This window comes from Zootermopsis nevadensis, unplaced genomic scaffold (genome assembly GCF_977971745.1).
Source record: "Zootermopsis nevadensis isolate Lab colony 2312 unplaced genomic scaffold, Znev_1.0 Znev_ptg000010l, whole genome shotgun sequence".
In the NCBI taxonomy this organism is placed as follows: Eukaryota; Metazoa; Arthropoda; class Insecta; order Blattodea; family Termopsidae; genus Zootermopsis; species Zootermopsis nevadensis.
In genome coordinates this window covers 5844124-5867211 of record NW_028259142.1, presented here as the reverse complement: position 1 = coordinate 5867211, position 23088 = coordinate 5844124, and the positions used below count along the sequence as shown (strand labels likewise).

General features: G+C 36.3%; 1 protein-coding gene across 9 annotated transcripts in view; it reads left to right on the top strand.

Annotated features, from left to right (window-relative positions):
* ctrip (E3 ubiquitin-protein ligase ctrip) overlaps positions 1 to 23088 on the top strand; it is a 66124-nt gene that overhangs the window by 1944 nt on the left and 41092 nt on the right. For 2 of the 9 annotated variants that reach the window (XM_087346329.1, XM_087346322.1), the window contains exons 1-9: positions 1555 to 1910; positions 2640 to 2768; positions 11250 to 11882; positions 15310 to 15965; positions 18781 to 18960; positions 19372 to 19567; positions 20703 to 20938; positions 21333 to 21524; positions 22617 to 22804. In XM_087346329.1, the coding sequence (XP_087202455.1) occupies positions 2683 to 2768; positions 11250 to 11882; positions 15310 to 15965; positions 18781 to 18960; positions 19372 to 19567; positions 20703 to 20938; positions 21333 to 21524; positions 22617 to 22804 (2367 nt within the window). In that variant the 5' untranslated portion in view covers positions 1555 to 1910; positions 2640 to 2682. Of the gene's footprint in view, positions 1 to 1436; positions 1458 to 1554; positions 1911 to 1988; positions 2013 to 2639; positions 2769 to 11249; positions 11883 to 15309; positions 15966 to 18780; positions 18961 to 19371; positions 19568 to 20702; positions 20939 to 21332; positions 21525 to 22616; positions 22805 to 23088 lie in introns of those variants that run through there. The other 7 variants (XM_087346328.1, XM_087346326.1, XM_087346324.1 and 4 more) reach the window with 6 other exon arrangements.

Below are 23088 nucleotides of genomic sequence, written 5' to 3'. Positions count from 1 at the left end.
TGTTATTGTTTATGATAACCTTTCTGTTTCACACAGTTATGTACGGTCTTTGCAATTGAAACACCATCCTTAAATAGCATAAGAATGAATTTGGACTCTGTGATCAATCCAGACTGTATACTTTAGTGCCTAAGAAACATATTGACATATTAGCTGAAATGAAATGGTCTCTTTTACTTTCTTTACCACAAAGGAAATATTCTGCAGTATCCATTTGATTGCAAGCTGTATTGATCCCAAAACCAGTGTGAGAAGATCCCTACTCCTGTTTGATATCTAACCCTGGCTGCCAAGCCGATACTTAGTTGTCCTTGTTTGTGCTGTAGGCCTACACCAGGAGGAAAGTGTTAGACATTGCAGCATATTTTTTATCATACCAAAGCAAGTAATCTGAATTTAGGTGAGATTTCAGGTTCTCATTGCTGCAAGTATAAAGATGACTGCTTTCTGGGATGTTGCATTATGTAGCCTGGTAGACCAGACCACATGGCACAACGTCATAGAAGACAATCATTTTCACACTTCAGATTTAATTAGGGGTTATGACAGAAAGATAAAGGGAAAAGAAAGCATATCATAAAGCAGATATAATGAAATGGAGATTAAACAGAAGAAAGAAGGATAGGGTTGCATCCTACAGGAGAAGTTGATCTGTGGGGAGAGAACTGGAAATTGGACTACAATAATAGATGAAACTGTCAAGGTCTAAGTTTAAGAGAACAAGAATTATGATGCAATATAGATTCTGAATGATGATGTGCAGAATCTTTGGTGTGGAGTTATGTCAGCTGTCAAAAAGTTTCCAGTGTTCTTTTTGCTGTCAGGGTCTACTGTCATTATTGTGTTCACAGGTATCTGCCACTGGATCTTGACCCAGGTCAGTTGAATTCAGAACTTGTTACAGTATTTTAGAAAACAAAATGGTCTATAATATCACAAAGAAAAGTGTTAAAAATATTACTTATTTGTATGTATATAGCACATTATATTCGTCGCAGAGATCACATGGTCTGGGGCATGGGCCTTAATTGCTTAAACACAGATCGTGAGTTCGAAACCCTCCCAAAGCATGGATATTTATCTGCATCTTTCTGTGTAGGTAGAGACCTTGCGATGGTTGCTCACTCATTCGAGTTATACCAAATGTCTAAATAGCTAAATAATCCTCCCATGTGAGGTCGCCAAGGGCCTTCAAGAAATATAGAGCCATGGCGTAAGTCAGACAGTAAAACAGTATATTATAATATCACTGGTAAAAACAGTGATTTAGAAAATTGAAAGGGGGAGTTCAGCTTCCCGCCACATGTACAAATAAAGAGATATCGATATATTTCAATCAGTACTCTCATAGATATCGATTTTATTTGTTTTCATGCAAAATAGTAGTAGTTGTCAAAACACGTATTGGACTTGCATATTATGGCTAATGCTATTGAATGATTAAAAATATTTTGGTAGTGAGTATGCCATATGTTTATATGATAATAAATATTAGATACATTTGTTAGTATGTTGGCATCGACCATGTATCGATATTTTGCCAGTCAGCAGTTGTGAGGCATGTTTAGTGCGTATTGATAGCGAGTGAACAGCTGTGAAATTGTGCAATTTTAAAACGTTTGGGACATTATTGGACTAATCCTTTTCGAAAAATATATAGAAAAATTGATGTATAATACTTGTCACGTTTCAAATTTTGTAACTTCTACCAGATTTCGTAATAAAAATTAATTATGGAACTATATTTGAAGGAGCACGGCTCCATTGCTAGGACCTTTTCACAATCAGTGTGATTTTGAAGCGTTTGGCTGGAGGGTGAGCAATGATAAACGAACTGATGATACATTTTGGCCTTTCATTTATCAACTTTAATGCGGAAAAATCTTCGATATTTCGGATCACGCAAGGAGGTAGGCATTAGTGCCTAGCTGTCAGTTTGTTTTTGTTTTCAGGTAATAGTTTGTAGCTGTTTTTCGAGGCCTTGGAAAACGAGAAGCAAGTTCGTAATAATGGTGGGTCTGAGTCCTTTTGTCCGTGTATGTTCTTGTAAAAGAAGGGTCCCTCTAAGGTTGTATTGGTGTGTAGTTTATTGGCCATGTTTGAGGGACATCATGTTCCGAATTAATTGTAATACGTGATATTTGTGTTGAGCGATTGGGAATATAATAGCGAAGTGCCTTTAACTTATAATCGATTGGATGTTGTTGACTAGCTTGCACGACTGTGTCGTACGGACAGAAATAGACTGCATATCATTCCGTCATTTGATTATTTGTCGTCGTAAGAGTGTTAGAGCTTAAACAGGAGGCCTTGGTGACCTCGGAAGTAATTTAATGTTCCCCGTATTTATAAGTTTTGACTAGTTCTGTGCATCACTTTCTTGGCCGGTCATGGTTTTGAGAATATAAGCCTCAAGTAATTAATTTGGAAAACATATTGAGTAATCAAGTTTCAGAAGTATTTCAGATCGCATCCAGTCAATTTTTAGAGGCTTTGTCATATATTAAGACTACAGAACTATTTATAGAATAAGCTATTGTAAATACAAAGCTTTTATTACTGGCAAGGTGAATCAGGTTGATTATTGGATATCATAGTTATTCGTATGTGAATTCCACCTATTGTCTTCTTGTTGACAGGAATAGTTTGATTGTGGCATGATTGACTCCATGCAGAGCGTCTATGGCCGAGCAACCTAACTGTGTGTCAGGGGGGTCTGAATCGCTTCTCGATACAGCAGGGGCCGCCATCACACAGAATACAGCAAGGTTTGAGAAATTCTTTTTCATTTTCTCATAGGTTATAGACATAGAAGACACAAAGAAGAAGTATTTGTGTGTTGTATAAAGACAGAACTCATAAACATTTAAACTCCAATTTACAACATGTCACATGCACAGTCTTAAGGCTGTGTTACAGTTATTTTATCAGAAGGCCCATCATTTTTGTTTGCTTTTTCTGTTGGCCTTTTTTATGTACCCATGAATTTGTAAAAGGTCAACATAATGTCATCTTGATTTGCCATGAAGTAAAGTAATATGTCAACAGCTGGAGAAATTCAGTTCTGTGAGTAGTTAAGAAAAATATAATTACATATTAGAGATAATCTGAGACTGTGGGTATCTGGTTCCTGGATAATAAGCGCTCTACTGTGTACTGTGTTTGTCTTTTTTTTCCATAATGCTGAATGAAGCATTGCAGCTAGACACGAGAAATTTCATGTGATATCTTGTTTGTATATTAAAAAGTACCAGAAGTGATATTTTTAATTTGTGGTGGGAGTAAAGTTTCTGACGTGGTGACCTTTTGAAATGTTACCATTTTAGGAAAAAATGTTTGGGAGGATAGAGTTAAATTTTAACTTAACAGAAATTTATTTGTGAGTGAGTTGGATTGAACTAGTCAAGGATCTATTTAGTGCATATTTTATTTGGATGACCAAGACAGAAAAGTAGTATAAAATATAACTTATGCAACAGGTTTTTGAGTGTAAATTAAAACTGAACTGGCTCAGGATTGGTCCACAAGCAGGATTTTATTTTAGTTTCGGTGAAACATTGTTTTCTAATAAGAGTTTATACGTGAAAGAAATATACTGTAGTGTTGTCATTAAATATTATTTTCAGAATATATAATTTTATGAAATTGGTGTTTGGATACTTGTAAGTTGTATTAGTGATCTTTGGAATTGAGGCAGTATAATTCCAGTATGTAACAGTACAGTGCAAACTTCTTCTGGAACTGCTGTTAGTTATTTGACTGATAGAGAAGCTGAACTGAGAAGTGCACTGTTTTGGCAGCTGAAAGTCTGTAACATATTGTAACATGTAGCATTGATTACATGCGGGTTCTTTGTAGCTGATGGATTTATTAAACTGTTAAAGTTCATTATGCTTTGTCACCGCACTTGAAATAATGGTCCTCTATTATTTTTCTCATCCCTCAGTCTGTCTGTGAGTCAAACTTCTTCTCTTGTAAAATTCTTCACTCATGTGTGCTCTATCCAGTTGCACTTGTGCCAGTATACAGCTTTTACAGTGCTGTTCTCAAGGCCCCCCCCCCCACACACACACAGATTGTTTAGTGGCGTAGAATTTGACACCTTGCTCGCTGTTTTACACCTACTACAACTACTTTAGTTGGTTGCAGAAGCTTGTATTTAAAGAACTGGTGATTGTTCTGTGACACTCCCTGTCTTTCTATCATCTCAGAAAAACTAGCAGAACATGCCAGAAGGTTTTAGTAATTACACACATGGTGCTACTGGCCAGCTGTGATGCCACTCCAATTGGAATGGTGTGTTGGTTGGACACCCATTCTCAGGTCCATAACAACATTATGAAAGCCTTGTTCAGTTCAGGTCACATCTTCACAATAAGTTTCTTTAACACTAACTTTAATTTATTCCTAAATATACCGAGTACTGTCTTCTCTTGAGTTTTCTGAACAAAAATTTATATGCATTTGTAGTTTTCTCCATGCATACTGTTTGATCTGCATATTTGAAAATTATTGATTAAATCATTGTGTTGAAACTAGGTCAAGAGTACAAATTGTAAACCTTGCTTTTTTATTACATTTGTCTTGGAGCAAGATAATGTCTTCGGCACTCGGTTTGATAAGTAAAGTTTCACTCCTGTAAGAATGTAAGGTAATTAAGGACAGCCATACTAAACTTTTGGGTGTCGAGGAGCTAGGAATCTTATCTCTTTAGTTTTCCTTATGTAAAGCTGGCATGTCAGACTATCATTTTGATTGGAAGGAATATCTTCTGTTCACAATTCTTTCCATAGCCATTCAAATTCATTATCTATCCTGTCATTTGATGCTGTATTTTCTGAACCACTGATAGTGTTGTTAAAATAATCACAGAAGAATTTAATACTGAATTTCAAGCAGTAACAAATAATATAAAATGTTGTGTATGGTGTTGACAAAATTTTACCCTTGCAAATAAATGTGATAAGTAACTGGTACACTTCACAGAAAAATAATTTCTAAAGTATATGCTTGTTGCAAGAAAAATTGTTTGTCTACAGTCAGATTTGAGCATGGAACCTTGAAATCAGAATGCCAGTGAATAATTTAAGGATAAATAAAATAAATTCCTGCTTTCTTCTCACATCTAGCTTTGCACAGATAATACTGCAATAATGCGAATGATAAAACTGATTACTTTTTGCTTGTTAATTAAGAGTTACTAGACTGTGCATGGTTTGCAAACAGCAATTACATATTCTTTCTTGAATATAACAGTCTGCATGTTTCAGTATCCATTTCCAACTTCTCTTGGTGTGAGTTCCACATAACATTTATTAAATATACAGTTGAGTAATGTATAAATACATAGTTTAAATGAGGTTTTGTTGGTGCAAATACAACATATGCATTAAAAAGGAAACAGTTGTGGACTTAGGCTTCCGTACAGTCTTTGCATCAATGCTGTTCTGTTGCACTACTGACAAAGCTACCACTGGATGTCAGTAGCCAAGCAAAGTGTATTGTTCACTTTGGTCTTGCTGTCTTACAACTCAAAAAAATTATTAACATTAATTGATACTTCTCTTCAAATTAGGCAGACATACTGGTTGGTGTCTTTCGTTAATAGACATCTGGCATAAATCTTTGTAATTAATGGAAGGCAGAGAAAAGCCACATATGGACAAATACAGAGAGATTATGAATGACTGGAATTAAGACACCAACTGTGTGCTTACATCTTTAAAGTGCTTGATTTTTGTTGCACAGAGTGTACAATCCAGAACTAGGGTTGTTTGAAATTCTCAGGTGATTTATATAGGATTCTGTACATTCTGAGACCAACTTTTCATAATTGTAGGGATATTTGATGCACTGAGCTGACTCCTTTTCCCAATCCACTTCCTTGCCCAAACAGATCTCCTTTTCTTCCATTTTCTTTTTGATAAAGTTGATATTTCACTCAGTAGGAGGGCAATAGCTACATGGACGCTAACATGCATTAGTTTTGTTGATACGATTTTGATTTTACTGGCATTCGGTGAACTTGCCTAAATGTGGACACACGCTTTAAATTATGTTGCTAGAATCGAAGCATTTGACTAGTGTTGACGAGCCTTAACCAACTAACTCACCCCATGGTACACAGTACTATTTATGAAGATAGAAGTACACTCAACTAGTGAAGAAATATCTGCGTTTTATGAAACCTGAAGGTTCATTACTTTGTTCACAAGAGCCTGCCAATGGCCCTTGTTCTGAATCATATGAATATAATCCATACCCCCAAAACCCTGTTTCCCTAAGATCCATTTTAATTTTACTTCCACTTATTTGTAGGTCTTCTAAGTGGTCTGTTCCCTTCAGGCCTTTTAACCAAACTTTTGTTTGGTTTTTTCTTTTCCATGTGTGTCCATCTCTTTCTCCTTGATTTTATCAGTTTAATACTATTTGGTGAAGGAACTGTATCTTTAACCCATCTAAGTAATATTTAAGAATTCAGTTGGTACATCAAAGAAAACATCTCACTTCACCATAACAAAGATAAAGTGGTTAATACCATTCAAGGAAATAATCATTGTTTGCAGTGAGCATCGTACAAAACCCAAATAAAAAATTAATTATTATTGATTGTTGAAGCAGATTTGGGCTTATGGTTACCATAGTTCTTTAAAGGGTTAAATAATATTTAGGTGAGGTCTCTTACTTGGAAGGAAGAATGTAAAAACATTTTTTAAAGCAACATAACAAAGGATAATATTTACATGACAAGGAGCTTTATAATTATATTGTTAACTGACTCCATGGTACAGGGATCTTCTTGAGCAGATAATAATTGCCACTATTTATGGAACCTGAAGGTACAGTACTATATTCACAGTAGGCTACCTCTGGACCACTATCAGTTCTACCAATTAGAGTAGTTAAGAAGGTTGTTGTTGGTGTAAAATAATGGCAAAACAAGAAATGCACACAAGATTTTGTTCATAGAACTTTACATTTCAAAGACAGAGAATGAGATTATACATAATGTTAGAATGTAATAAAAATGGGCTGTGAATTGTATTGAAGAAACTCAGTATAGGTTTAAATGAGATTGGTGTTTTAGAGTTTTACTGTCGGATTTTATGTTTTGATGACAGATTTATTGCACTAAAGCAGTAACATTATATGTAATAATGATCATCTTTATATTTGTATCAGTTTTCGTGTGATAAAGGAATATTTGTGGGGCATGATCATCAAAACTAGAAACATCAGGTGTGACTCATTCAGTCTGGAATGCTCGAGTACTGTAGGGTTACAATGTATTGGATCGCAGTGTTTTTAATATGAATGTGTTATAATAAAATGGTTTAGCAGATGTTGTCCACAGTTTCTTAGTGTTTCGTTTTTGTACGATATTTTATACTTGGAAGTGGAATAGACAAATCATCATAATCCATGATGACAATGGTAATAATGTGATCAGGCTTGATTTGAGCCATTGGGTCTATGATATTTTTTGGGTAACATTTTATGCTTTTTAATGCAATTTTAGGTAAGGTACTTATAAAAACATACCTGCTTCATACTATATTACAACTATAGTGTTGTATCATTTTATTATAAAAAGCACTGTTAACACAAACATTTAAATTTATTCATATACTGCACTTGTCATTAAGTATATCACTGTTAAGGGTTTCTTTACACATTCAAAGATTATAATTTTTTTCTAATAGAATTGAGTATAGTAGTTATAATTCATAGCAGACTTTTGGAAGGTAATTAGTATCTGTGATTATGCGGTGTCTTATCAGAAAGACATTCGGTTTTAATTAAATTTGTTTGCTAAAATATGTGAAAAATGGCACTGCGTGATATCACTCATCATAACTGCTATGGAAGAATTAATGTGTAGTACTTGTGTTTGCAAAATCCTGAAGTAGTACTGAATTAGGTGGCATTCACAACAGAACAGTATATTGTTTTTGGTGGAAGATTTTACCAGACCTGTAGTGGTATGCATTTTATCGTGAATTTTAAATAAAATCTGAGTGCATGAAAGTTTCGAGTAACTATGCATAAACAGATTAATTAACGGTCTTGAAATAATGGTCATGACTTGTTTAGCATTTCATGACACTGGGCATTTAAAAGGAACCAAAGGAAGCATCCTGGGACATTTAAATTTTTAGACCCCAAAACTTTTGAACACACCAGATGAATGTGTAATTTCACAATTCAACAGGCCTTACATTCAGCTGAACTTCACATCTTATAATGGTATTGTGGAGAGCCTTGAGATGGCAGCATAAAACATTTTGATGCACAAAAGATTTCCTTTGCTGTTGTTCCAAGTGAAACTTTTGAAAAGCATAAAATCTAGGGTTACAGTTGAGAGCAGACCAAGCTGAAACTTTTATTTTATCTGCAAGGCTGTTTTTGTTTCTCCAAAATAATTACAGTCATTCAAAGTGGGAAGAAGCTGTTTGACTTTACTCAATTCATGAGCAGAACTTACATGCTAATAAAGCAAACAGTAGTGCTTGAAACAGGCACGTGAATGTAGTAGAAGCAAGAGCAAAGTCTTATCTCTGAAGTTACATCATTAAATTAAGGGTAAAATCACTGGCATGTGAGAAAGAATAGATTTGAGATGTTGCGAATCAGTATATATTACTATACTATATTAACAGTAAGAAGTGCTGTGAGAAAGAAGATAGAACACCAGGAAACATTGCACATTTTTTTAAAAGCATTGCTGCATAGTCTCAGAAAGTCTGTAAGATGTGTCAATAGCGGGATTATACGATGAGATGCGAAATTTTTTCCATACACAATTCAGATTTAACAGTCCCATTGTGGTTATACAGATAAGAGAAATACGTCCATGCTCTGTTTCTGTGGTTTTTAGAAGAATGAATGATTTATGTTAACAAGTGGAATATGTGTGTGGGGGTCGCAGAAAAATTGTGTGATTACAGCAGCAAAAAGTTGCCTTGTGGTGAATTGTTTCAACTCATATTTGGACAACTTTTTTTAAAGATGCTATGAATGCTAACTATTAATCACCATGACCATGAGTAACTATGGGTGGTGTTGGATGCAGAGTGTTTGTTTTAAGTGTTATCACTTGGTTTTCACTCATTAGAGACTGCCGTGTTCAATGACACAAAAAATAATCATTATATATTTTGGTAAATGCAGGCAATTAAAAGAGGGATTGAGATTTTTACAGATCTGAAAATTTGGATTGTGGATTTCTAAGCTGTGTTGCCATTTTCAGAAGATGAATGTTCTCTAAATTTTGGTATTGATCTACAAAGACTATATGGCAATATAACCCAGAAGATAACAGTCTAAGCTTATAATTAAAATTGGGATGTTCTATTGAAAATGCCCTGTATATTGTCATTGAGCAGATTCCAGGGAAATAATTAATAGTATTTTTCCAGCATGAACAGTCATCCAATGCCAATGCTAATGTTAAAGATGTGCATTGTCAGAGTAAATTAAAAATAAATGTAGTGAAGACTTTATAATTTCTATTTTTTTAAGAAAGATGAGATGGGCAATACATGTCTTGCACATAGGACAAATAAACACACGGCATTTGGATTTGAAGTCTTGGTTATTGGCGGTTACTTGGAAAGTTTAGAATTGATAGGTTGGTAATAACAATATGATTCTAAGAAATAGGTTATGAAGATCAGGACTTGCTCATCACAAATTTGAATGGCAGACTTTGATCCTTTGGGTTAAAAATCAGTAGTTAATATCAGTGTAACAATCACAGTAGTATGTCATGAGGTTGAGTGTCACAGGATTCTTTAGATAATGCTAGTAATAGTAACAGCAATTACAGTATAATTTATACATCTGTACACTAGCCACTGTGTTCTTGTCTCATAGTATTTTGTCGTATTGTGCAACTTAGAAGTGCATTTATCACAGTTGATTTTATTGGTCAATTTTAAAGGGAACTGGCGATGATGTGTTACAATCAGGATCACTGAATTCTTGGACTGTGTCCATCATGTGTGTTTTTAAAAAGAACACTACATTTTGAAAGCTAGATCTGCTTCTGCCCTAAGGTTAAAAAGTGGGGGAAGGGCACTGAACATCCGGTGATTGAGGTTAGCTCTTTCAAACCCAACTGAGTATTTGTCTCCCCCCCCCTTTTAATCTTAGAACAGAAACAGATCCAGCTTCTGAAATGTAGCATTCTTTTTAAAAACACAGATGATGGACAGTCCAAGAATTCAATGATCCCAAATGATATTATTAGCAGGCAGACCTATTCTGATTTTTTCTTTGAGACTTTGAAGTAATGGGTGACAGCATATTCCTTTATAAAGGAGTTGATAATGATAGCAATACTTGTAGTGAAAGAATTGCATTTTCTAAAAGTTCTATAGATATTTCCAAATTGTCCCTAAATGCTGATGTCAGTTGACTGTAGTCTCACAAAAGATTAACTTCTGCATAGTAACAACTTCCATATAATTTCTTTATTGCATACAATATAATTTTTTATTTGTCCCTGTTGGAATGACTGCATTAAGTTCTGTTTTTATTCTACATAAATAAAGGTATCATAACCAAGTTAATGATTATTTCTTTCTGCATGTATGAAATTTGACATTATGTTTATAGCTCATGCAACAGAAGTAATTTAGTTATTTTATGCAGGAATTTAGCATTGTTCTGTTTATCCAGCTTGTAATATTTTTTGAAATAATGCTATTCATGCATGGAAATATACTGAAAAGATGATGTATGTTAATTTCAAAAACATACATGAAATAACAGCACATTGAAAATTAATAAAGAACATAAAATGACAGTGAAGAAGATGAAGAATTCTATGCAGATTTTTTTTATTTTTCATTTTTTGTTTATCCTGAAGCACAGTGAAATACAGGATTTTAAATCTGCCAGAACTTTTCTGTGGTAGTGTTTACACTGCAGTCTGTTGGTTTTGGTGGGGATATGATTTTGCATGTTGTGGCAGCTATGACAAGGATAAGTTTTATATGCATTGCATGTGGATTTGGAATGTATGTTATGTTTGTAGTGGACAGGCAACTATGGTTCCCGAAATCTTCAGGACAGTTCTGTGTTTAGCACGTGTCAGTTCAGTTTGTAAACTTCAAGTTGCACAAGAGGTTTTGAAGGTAACAAAGAAATATTTCAATTTGTTGTCTGTTATGTTTTACTAATATGATCTCTTTTTCTCCTTTATTTATTTAACATTGCGTAATAATAATGCTTCTGTTGCTTAGATACAAAACTGGATTGAGTGGCTCAAGGAAACGTGGAAATTCATCCAGTCATCACACGCCTAGCAGGAAACGCAGCCGGAAAGACGGTCAAATAGTTAATCCCGCAAAAGAAGACATTTTTGAAGAAGAAAACCCATCACTGTCAGGTCTACGCATAAATCACAGAATCAGTAAGGACTCTCTTGCTTCAGAGTCTGTCAATTTTAATACGGTGAACAAAGCCAACAGTCCAGCAGTAGGTCTTTCAGAGAGCCAAGATAAGAAGCCATCAGTACTGGGAGTAGTGGACAAGAACGATTACTGCAGAGCAGCGAGAGGTACAAAAGTGAGAGGCAGAAGAGGGAGAGGACATAGTAGAATAGCTCAAAAGAACAATTCCAGTTTTGATATTGCTGTAGCACCTGTTTATCCACTAGGAACAGGTCGTGGAAAACTCGGGCATTCGTTGGAATTCGCCTCAGCACAATTTGGCAGTATCGCAACGTCGACACGTTCTCGTACTGCTGCTGCAGGAAGGAACGCGATTCAGAGCACATTCTCTGATCAGGCAAGGAACATCAGCAAGATTGACAACGGAGCAGCGGCAACAGCAGCTAGAGGTGGGAAAGGGGGCAAAGGAGGCAGCATCAACAGGTACAAAATTACAAGTTCACGAGTTTTTTGAGGGCATAGCAGAGATTTTGCAATGTATAGAATTTGCTGAGGAAGTTCTGGAAATGACTTTTTGGGTATGAAACTGAAGGTCAGAACAGTTAGAGCTATCTCCATTAAATTAGAGTCTCTAATCTCTTCAAAGTAGACTTTCTGATTGTAAAAAGCAATTACATTTTTCCTGCCGCTTGTTAAAGCACTTTTGGCAGTGTTTAGAAGGTCTTTTTATAGTATTTCATAAAATCTCTGAAATCTCATTAGTTAGGTCTGTCTTCATTTTTACAAAGAAAGAAATATCACTTGGTCCTAAATTGTCAAATGGGGGAGCGGGGTGTAGGGCCTAAAAATAACTTTCTGTGTGGCTGAGAATTTTATTTTGGAGAGCACTTGTAGATAGCATTGTAATGACCCACATGTTAAATTTTGCCACGACTAATTCCGTGTGTTATGAATGTCTATTGCGTGTTGTAAGACATACAAAGTTGTGATGAAATTTTATGAATTGCTATTCTTTTCATAATTTGAAACTCTTGGAGTGACTAAATATAATTAAATCCTGTCAATTGATCAGCTTTCGTCATTGTTCAGTAAAATTTTGGTGTTTTAGAAACTATCTTTGTCTCCATCATTAGGGATAAATATGAAGTGACCATTAAATATGAATGATACATTTATGTATCCCTGATGATAGTCAGATTTAGGCTAAAAATTGTTGTAGATCACTGTACAGTGATCGGGCTGATTTCGCAAGAGACTTGTAATATTGTTCTGCTGTCGTGAATAAGAGTAACTTATTGTCCAGTGTATAACACTGAATGACAGAATCTGAATTCTCTTTAAAAAGGCATAAAGCATACCAAGATTTTTGAACAGCTCAGAATTTCTTCTTTAGTGCAGTTTTCAGTTTTTTGTTCCGTTTCTCGGTGGTTCCACAACCCTTCACTTATTTTATGTGAAGTCTGTAACAGATTTAACTGTACTTGTATAATGTGTTATATTATTATGACTCATTCCACATTCTCTTGTCATTTGACTAACTTACGGATCCATGGAATATAATAAATATATGTGTAGTATGAAGAATAATGCACATTGATTGCTTCCTTACATTAGCAGTTTAAAATGTGACTGTTTTGGGTTTAGGTTCAATAAACATTTCTTTCATGACAGCTTCTGCTGTCTTATTTTGGTTTATAGGTATATCATGTGCTTAAAGTCTCTGTGATAATGCCACTTTATAATTGTTTGATGAAGGTGGAACTGTCATTGGCATTTTAGTAAATGTTATCAATTCAGAATTTCTAGGTCTCAAGATTTGTCTTCAAAAGTACATGACATATCTATTTTACAGGAATTTTAAAAAAATCTGTGTCATTTTGACATTTAGAAATAGCGTTGTAATGCTGTTTAGTGATGTGTCCATATTTTGCCAAAATATACTAGCTCTGAATATATTTTAAGCCATGCTACATTTTTTACATTGTTCTCTTGTTACTTATGTTTGTATAAGACATTTTATCTTATTAAAAATTCTGATATGAAGTACTTATTTTATTGCACAACTTATGATTAAAACTAGTTACTGTTTACCAAAATATATTTTAATAATAGCGTAGTTTAAGTATTACACCTAAACCTGTGGCCACATCTCTAAAGGTAATCATGGTAGAAAGATGGTTCTTTGGACCACTTGCTTCCAGATTTCCTATAAATAAGATGGGTGTTCTTAAATTTTCTTAAATGTACAGTCTTGAGCCTTGGAATTTTTTAATTGTGAGTTTTTCCTTCGGATGAAAATAGATGATTTTGTGAAATGGAATTTTTTATTTACAGATTTTATGCTGGTAAGAGTATTGTGTGGCATTAAGAACAAATTAAACAAAATTTAATTAATTGTACTTTCTGCATCAAAATCCATGCAAGTTAAGTCCCAAGAGAAAGAAAGTAAATGCATTATTCTGGAGACTACAACAATCTGTTGCTAGGATACATGCAATTAAATGATGTGTTGCATTATTGATGAACGTATTTCTCAATGACAAGTGCTCTGGTCTGGCTATTAGTGTGCCACCAGGCCACTAAAACTCGAGGAATATAAAATATGTACTCTCTTCATTTAGTAAAATCTCGTGTGGTTTGGTTGGAATCTGTTGTATGCATTATGTAGTTTATACATCACGGCCTTTCTTTATGTGTACCAGACCAGACAAGTGTTAGATTCACTGCTCGACTGGAGTTCCCAAAACTGCTTTTGTGCATGCATTTCTGTGAAATACGGAGAAAATATGGGTCTGCTAGTACTGCCAGGTTATGTGGTTGCGTTTCGGCATGACCTAACATCTATACCAGTGTTTGCCACTGATGTTTCACTGTATAGCTAATGAAGGATATATGCTAGAAGAAGCAAATGGAAGCAGATAGTTACTCCTGGGTAGAGATTAATACAAAAAAAGTGGATGTAGACTTTTCTTAAGTATACATCAGATTTCAAAGTTCACTATATCAATTTTCTTATTTATGGTAATATTTTATGCTGAAACAAATAAAAAATGACACAAGTTGCCTAAAAATTGGTTTATCAAAGTTTCCTGTTATGCTTCATACAGAAATGAAAATTACAAATTTGTAGTTTTGAAGATACTCTGATGGAAAGAAAGGAATTGTAAAATGTTTGGTACAAGGTGCTTGAAAAGTGATATCTCATCCTATGTCATATTAAAAAGTTTGGGAATAAAGGTGATGCATGGAAGTCATTGTTTTCAAGAGCCTTTCCCCCCCCCCCCGAGTTTATAGCTGCCACAGGATGCTCAAAAGTATATGTGGGAAATCTATAACATAAACTGAGCCATTAAAAAATCAGAAAGGATATTGTTTATTTGTACTTATCTGTTCAGTTAAAAGAAATTGTTAATATTGGGCATAATTTTTATAAAATATATATGTTAAGAATTTTACTTTCTAAACCACAGCTTAATTAAAATCTATCTTATCCTTTCCTAAAAATTAATAAAAAAATTTGCATAATTCTTAGTGTTAGCCGAAGGGTTAAAACACATGTTCACAAGAAAACTATTTTCTAGTGTTTGAGAAAATAAGTACAAAAACAACATTTCTTAAATTCATGTCACTTTTATATTCTGTTGAAATTTATGCAGGCATTGATAGGTCAGTATTATTTCATCAGGAACTGAGCAGGAAATGGATATTTCATGTGTAAGAGATAATTTTATATCTAGGAGATACTGAATTGAATAGTGTAGATAGTAAATGTGTTTGATGTTTTAGAATATTTTGTCTTTTGACATTATGATGGATGAATTTATCATTGTATAACAATGCATTTAAACAGTACATAGTATGTGACTTATATGTGATTGCCTCCATATTAAAATGAAAAATTATTTTTCAGCGGCAGCAGTAACCCATCGAGAAGTTCATCTCGAGGTGCTCGAGCAAAATCAACCAGTATAAATTCAACTCCTCCCACCAGAGGGAAGACTGTTAAAAACAGGAAGAGCTCTTGTTCCAGTTCCGTAACATCTGTTACTGGAACAGGAGAAGATTTGCTTGGCTTTTCACAATCAGTATCAACAACAAAGGGTGCGAGAAAACCATCATCTGGATCCACATACACCCACGGCAGGAGTTCTAGTGCTACAAGTCAGGAGTCTGCAACCTTGCTGCAGAGTAACCAGTCTAAAGCCAGTGATCGCAAATTAATTACCTCAGAAAGCAAGTCAAGCACTGGTGCTATTAAGAAACAACAGTACACTGCAGCATATCAACAAGTCAGGGTTCTAAGCTCCAACAGGAGACAGCGCAACGGGAACAACAACAATAACAACTTAACCATCACAGGAGCTTCTGATAGGGTAGGTGCAAGTGCTGCCTGGGAAGCTAACAGTGACAGAAACGTTCCATTGGATACATCGAGTTGCAAGAGCTATTCGACATCAGCTTCATCGTATACTCGTCCGGGGAGCAGCCAATCAGGGAAGAGCATTGGCAGGGGTAGAAAGAGAGATTTGATAGCACATTCAGCATCATCCAACCAGATCAGCACAGGTAAATATACACTTTATTGTTGTAAGAATGGTTTTTTTAAAGCAAATTACATTTTAGTTTAGTAATGCATTATGGCAGTTTGGCCTCGTTTTCATTGGAGGCAGACTTCATTTTTGTCACGGCGGCAGTAATGACATACTGCACGTGTTACTGTTGCATATTTACAGGAAGGAAATGTTCATGATTAGGCAACTATAACAGTTTTCAGCCGAATTGTACTGTGCCATGGTAGGAAGTATTGGTGGTAGGTGGAGGGGTGAGATAGTGAGGAAACAACATAGAGTGGTGCCAGATGTAGCATCACGGAACATTGGATTCCACAACACTACGCAAAGAACATGTAAATTGGCAACAACACAGTGCAGCTGCCGATTCATCTACCACAGAGTTTCTTAACGGACTGAGGTCTAGCTGCTTGTCAGCAGACCTCCTTTGCGCTGATTGGTCACTCACAAAGAGCGGAACTCGACTCAGCCGCCAATTCCGCTGAAAAACATAATAGCAAGATATTGATGCTGAGATGTATGTGAAAGATGTGATTGGTGATCTGCTTGCAGATTCCCACAGCATTTTCAATAGGTGTATGAATTACTTGGGGCTAACAATATTAGGCAGACTGAAATACGTACAGTACCTGAGTGTAGGTGTTTTGAGGTTGAGAATTATTTTGAAAAGATGTAAGCCTCCAGTTACTGGTCAGATTGTGGCAGAATTGATTCAAGCAGGTGGTTATATTGCATGTTATGAGATCTGGAAACTTATTAATTATGAACTGCAAGAATTTATATAAACAGGAACTTAGAAGATGTTTGTTAGACCATTTCAGTAAAGTTGTGTCCTATTGCTTTAATGTGAAATTTAACCTTGCCTTTTATTATTTATTCCTGAAGCTATAGAATCAGTATTGGCTAGATCAGAAAACATTTGCAGGATTTGGGATGAAACAACCTGGGGTATTAAGCCAACCATTCACCTATGCCTTGAGCCAAGGTTTAGGATTTGTGGAGCTCTACCTGCATTCCCCCATACATCTGAATGGCATGATGCTTAATTGAAGAGTCCAACAGATTGTATATTCACTCATTCATCCCCTTTTTCCTGCCACATTCCCACTTTCTGAGAATTAGGATATGCTTCGTATTGGTCTCGTGTTGGAGAAGTATAGTGTGTAAACTTGTAGAAAGTGTATTTTGTTGTGCTGGTAGGTATTGTGTTTATCCATGTCATCTATGATTGTCCTGTTTGTGATTTGAATTGGTAAGTTCGGAGGCTTAGTTTTGTAGTGTGTGTAGCTTGTGGTCTCTTAACCTAAGGAAAGAACAGATAGATTGAGGATGTATGGGGAGAAAATATTTGCATCTAAGAAAAAGGAGGAGGCTGGATAAAATTGCATAATTTTGGCTTCTTAACCCTTTTAACCCCGAAGCCTATTTGTAAAATCCTGTTGAAAACACCCAGGCCAATGTTCACGTATTTACAACTTAAAATGTAAAAACTCACCAAGATATGAAAAAAATCACTCTTATACACTAAATACTGTAGATTAGGAAAACAAATATGTCGTGTATCGTAATGTTATAGTTGGCTTACAAAAAATATTGAAAAGTAATATTTACAAAACAATTTTCATTTTCAGGAGGTAATATCATAAATTGTGTTTGTCTTCCTTCTTTATCACTCATCCTGCAAGAAAGAACATTTCTTTCTGCATAATTTTATATGAGTTTTGTGTCTGTACTGTTTGTTATCTGTTCCTGAATTACAACACTTTTTGTAAAACAATACACACGGAAATTCAGTGCCGGACAATGTGTCAGCAGGTGTGCCTTTTGTTTCTGCAGCACTGTTATCATCACTTTCAGTAGAATCTGACACACTTTCCAGAATAATGTCACTATCACTATCTATAGTATCCAAATAATCAAAAATGTCGGCTCCATCAATTCTTGAACTTGCACCAGTGATTGCCGAAGTGAGAAATCTAAAAAAAAAAATCCTATATACAATAAACTAAGGAAAATAATGAAACGATATCATAAGCACTATATAAACGTCAACCAAAAACACAGTTACAAGGCTAAACACTTATCTTAGACAAAATACAGCGAAATCCACAAGCAATCATTGTAAGCACACCACGAGGTCCACTTTCGACCTCAACAAATTTCATTTGTTCAAAATAAATATTTGTTGTTGGCCTAGAGGATCGATCTGTAGAGCAAAACATGAACTAAGGTATAAACTTGTGTTGTCATCTGGGAGCCTTGTATGTAATTGAAACATCAGATATAGTAGGTAGCGACGGATCGGCCAAATTTGTGGCTTAACAGCTGCTTCGACTGACGTATCGGCCGGCTGGTATAATGTAATGTTAATGTATTCATTCTATTAAACTAAATTTTATTAGGATGAGCAAATCAAGAAGGGTGAGATAGGTGAGGCATGTGTGCACATATGGAAGTTGAGAAATGCATGCCACATTTTGGTTGGAAAACCTTAGCGGAAGCAGCCATTTGTAGGCGTAGAAGGGAAGATAATATTAGGCTGCATCTTAAGAAAGTAGAGTGTGAAATTGTGGACTGGATTCATCAGGGGCATTAGGGTCTAGTAACAGGCTCTTGTGAATATTGTAATGAAGCTTTTGGTTTTGTGAAAGGTGGAGATTGCTTTGACAAGCAGAATGACTTTGCTTCTTTGCATTATGGACTTTGGGGAGTTACATGAAAGTTTCCATAATAGTTTAATTTCAAAATATTCTTGAGTGTGCAACTGTTATGTAAGACAGTTTGAAAATAGTACTTTGTGTTGTTTCCAGTAACAAGTATACCAGTATCTCAGGTGAAGAAATACCCGCTCCGAAGTCAGGTCCGACTTAGCGCTTGTGGGACAGCCACCAACAGTGTGAACATAGCAACTATCACCCAATCACAGAGACGCAGCATCACCGTGGTACCCAAGAAGAAGGCCAAGGTTGCTGACTCCACCAGGAATCTGGGTGAGTGTAGTATACATTCAGTTCTTCATTAATCAGTCATTTTCATGTCTGAAAATTTTACTGATGAGGCAGATTCAGAAAGCACAAGCTGGAAAATGCATGGAGGCAAGGTTTTCTGTATCTGTTGCTTATTATTCTTATGTACCATATTTCTACTGAGTGACACACACCTCAGTTTTGATTGTGTCTTTTTTAAAAAAGAAAATTATAGTGAATGCATGAATCACATTTGTTATGTGAATGATTGGTGTGGCTGGACCCACTCAAGATAGGCTTGTGTTAACATTTTGCCACTTCTTCTGCTGTTTTTTATATTTGTGTGTGTGTAACACTTTGTGCTACTTGAATCATAGTTGTGAATATGACACATCTGCATGAGATTTGAGTGTCATGACAGGGTTGTTGCTAAAGTCATTGTTTCAGGTGGTACCCAGTCAAGTAGCAGTAGCAATAGTACACTCACTCACAACAAAGAAGTTCCAGGAGCAGGTGGAGGAGGGGGAGGAGGAAGAGGAGGAAGTGACAGTAACCAGGCAGAGGAAAGAGGACACCTGTTACGGCGCAGCACTCGGAGCAAGACCACCACGGGGTCCTGTGCCAGCAGCAGGTAGTTTTTGTATATGTTACAACAGTATATGCTCTTTGTAATATATCCATTATATGTATCATGGTGAACTGGTAGTTGCATTGATTTCTCTGTGCTTTTGGGAGAGACCTGTAACCACAGTTACTCAATTAGAGGACCATAATTTATCATTACTAATCAGTTATTTTAAGGATTAAGGTCATACATAAAGAATAATTAAGTATTATGTTTTGAATGTCCATTATTCTGTTTATTCTTTTAATGACCAGTGAATTATATTATTGTAATGGGATGAGACTGTCTCTGAAACTGGAATCTGAACAGGTCCCTTGTCAATGTCCCTAAGGATATGTGACTGAATGTGGAGCAGCGGTGAAATAAAATTAGCAAGAGAAGACCAAAGGACTTGGAGAAAAATCTGTTTGTCCAACACAACTCCCACATGGACTGACCTACGTGCAAACCCAGGCCTCCACCATGAGAAGCTAGCAACTAACCACCTTAGCTATTGCATGGTCTTGAATGACTGACAGTTATGTAAATAAAGCTAAATATGTAGGTGACGTAATCGTTGGTATCTGGTGACTATCATCAAATTCTCTAAAAAAATGTATGTGTGCTACACCACTTACAAAAACACAAAAAAGTCAAAAGTTTTTTTGGAGTTACTTTTTATAACTGTAAGAATCTATGATAAACTGTTCTTGTTTCTTGGCTCTTCAACCCAGTTGTGGGTTTTTGCCATCACCTTTTTGGAGGTTTCTTGGTCTTTGAAGTGTGCATTTGTGAGTAGTTAGTGACCAGCCCACTGACTCTGCACAATTTCTACCCAATTCTGATTTATTTCACTGCCAGAGCCATCTAGCAGTGAATCAGGATATTTGGGTGAGAAATGGCCGCTGAATTTTGCTTAAGGTTCTTTTACATGCCGTAAATCTACGACATGGGACCGCCGGCTTTACTTCCCCTCCTAGGGAAGTTGTGCTACGGATTTTTAACACCCTTAAAAATCCATCGACCTCAGCCAGGTTTGAACCTACAAACCTTGGGTCCAGTGGCAAGCACGCTAACCACTAGTTTATTATGGTAAACTGTAATAAACTTTAACATTGACAGCAGATCCTATTGGTTTGTATTGTTCATTCTTTTTTGTTAGTCGCCGCTCGTCCCGGGCTGGTAAGGTTCCCCTGCCAGGGGCCACCTCCACAGCCGTTGCTTCGAGCGGAGGAGTAGGAGGAATGTCTTCAAGTAGTGGTCAGGGGCAAGATGCCTCAAGCAGCAGTTCACTGGCAGCAGCTGGAGCAGCATCTGCGAATGGCGTTCTAGTTCCTGCGAGCACAGCAGCTGTAGCTGGTGATGAGAATGCAGTCCATCATGCAACAGTCACTTCAGGTAGGAAAGAGCAAGTTTGAAACCTCATTCTGATTATGCTGCCCAGTTTGCAGTGAAACAGTTATAAGGCATGGTTTATGGTGACTTTCTCCTCTAAACTTCATATGACTTTTTTTTTGTGGGGATATTTTAAAGGTAAACTTTATTGAACCATTGCACACATGGAAAAATGACTTGGAAAAATATTCAGCTTGAAGTGTTCTGTGTATCCTGAGAACTATAGCAGGTGGGCCAGAATCTGTTCAGAGCATGTGTGATTAACATTTACATCTTCTTTTGTAACATAGGTAAGAAAACTTCACTCTGTGATGTTGCTATCTCCACAGCTGCCAGGTAGCTTCCCAATATGTATGACGTACATAAAACAATGACATGTATTTTTTGTTTCTGGTAGCTGGGTCTGCATCTGGTGGAAGTGGTGGTCCATCAGGGGTAACTGCCTCTGCTGCAGATAGTGAGAGTGACGACAGTGAAGTGGGACGGCTTCAAGCTCTGCTTGAGGCTAGAGGTTTACCCCCACATCTGTTTGGAGCCTTGGGACCAAGAATGCAAACCTTGTTGCATCGTAGCATGGGTGCTAGTTCATGTAAGTCTCCTGTAAACTACATGTTCTTTATGTGTCAATAATTGAATTAGGAACTAATATTAAAATTTAAGTGTTGTTACGTGTTGGTTTTGGTGTAAGGTAATTTTGTTAATGATATATAAAGGAGGCGGTAATCTCTAGATACTGGACTTGAAAATTCCAAAATCATACAGCATAGTTCCTTTTGAATATTTAATTTAGGTAGAGAAATTTACATAAATTAATAATTTTATAACTTGGCAATATTTTTAGCATAATTTTTGCTGGCATTGTTCTCAAATGCCCACATTGCTGCACATCACCATGTTTGTAATTAACACACAGAAAATAATTTCATACAGAGTGTATGTATGTGTATGCTTGTTTCATATGAGAGAGAACAAATTATTTTTAAGTTGCTCAGTTTGTGAATGATCCTCTGCATACGTTGAGGTCAGAACGAGAGAACAAATGTTCATGTACTCCTACCAAGTGCTGCTGCTTATATGTTTATGACTATAGAAAGTGGCTACTGCTATGAAGGTATATGCTGTGCTAGTTGATTGGATTCGTGGAGAGGTAGGTGCTTAATGGAGTTAGCTTCCTGGAATTTGTCTAAGGAGACACATTAAAGTTAGAAATGTGCAGAATGCGTTACCTGCGCAATATTGTTTTGAAGGAAGAATTTGTATTAAGTGGAAATCTGTCTGAAATTGAGAGATGTGTAGGTCCCTGGGGTTCGCAGTGGCCGTGCAGTCTGAGGCATGGGCCTTGTGCCGCTTGGTCGCTGGGACCGTGGGTTTGAATCCCACTCAAGCCATGGATGTTTGTACGCGTTTTTCTGTGTTGTGCTGTCCTGTGTACAGGTAGAGGCCTTGCGACGGGCCGATCCCTCGTCCAAGGAGTCCTACCAAAAGTCTATAGATCAAGCCAACGAAAAGTTGTGACCCGCTGTGCTCAGGCACTTGAAGAACGGGTGATTCCCAGTAACCAGTAACCCAGTAGGTCCATTGATATTCTGTAATCAGGTTTTACTATATTATATGTTACCATGGTGTAAGCTTTTCATGAGGAAGTAGAAGCCATGCTGATGACTTGCATCTGTTTTTTAAGCTTCCAAAGCACAGCAGCTGCTACAGGGTCTACAAGCTACAGGTGATGAGGGACAGCAGTTGCAAGCTGTTATTGAGATGTGTCAGATGTTGGTGATGGGAAATGAGGACACTTTGGCAGGGTTCCCGGTCAAGCAAGTGGTGCCAGCTCTTACGACCTTGTTGGGCATGGAGCACAACTTTGACATGGTACACCTTTTCTTTGTTTTATTAGACAGATTGTATGGTCACAGAGTTAAGGGGTTTGCCTAAATGAAAGAGAAAGGCCAATATCTTTGATTTTACATCACAGCTGTTATCATCCAAAGGTTGGTCTTTAATTTGATATGTTCTTTTAATATTTCAGTTATATATGTTTCTGTATAAAATCTGTTACTGTTAAAATTCCAATTATCTTGTCTTTTTTATGATAACTACTCATTCATAAAATGGGTATTGTCTGATATTAGTTGGACTGGGAAGTGTTTTATGCA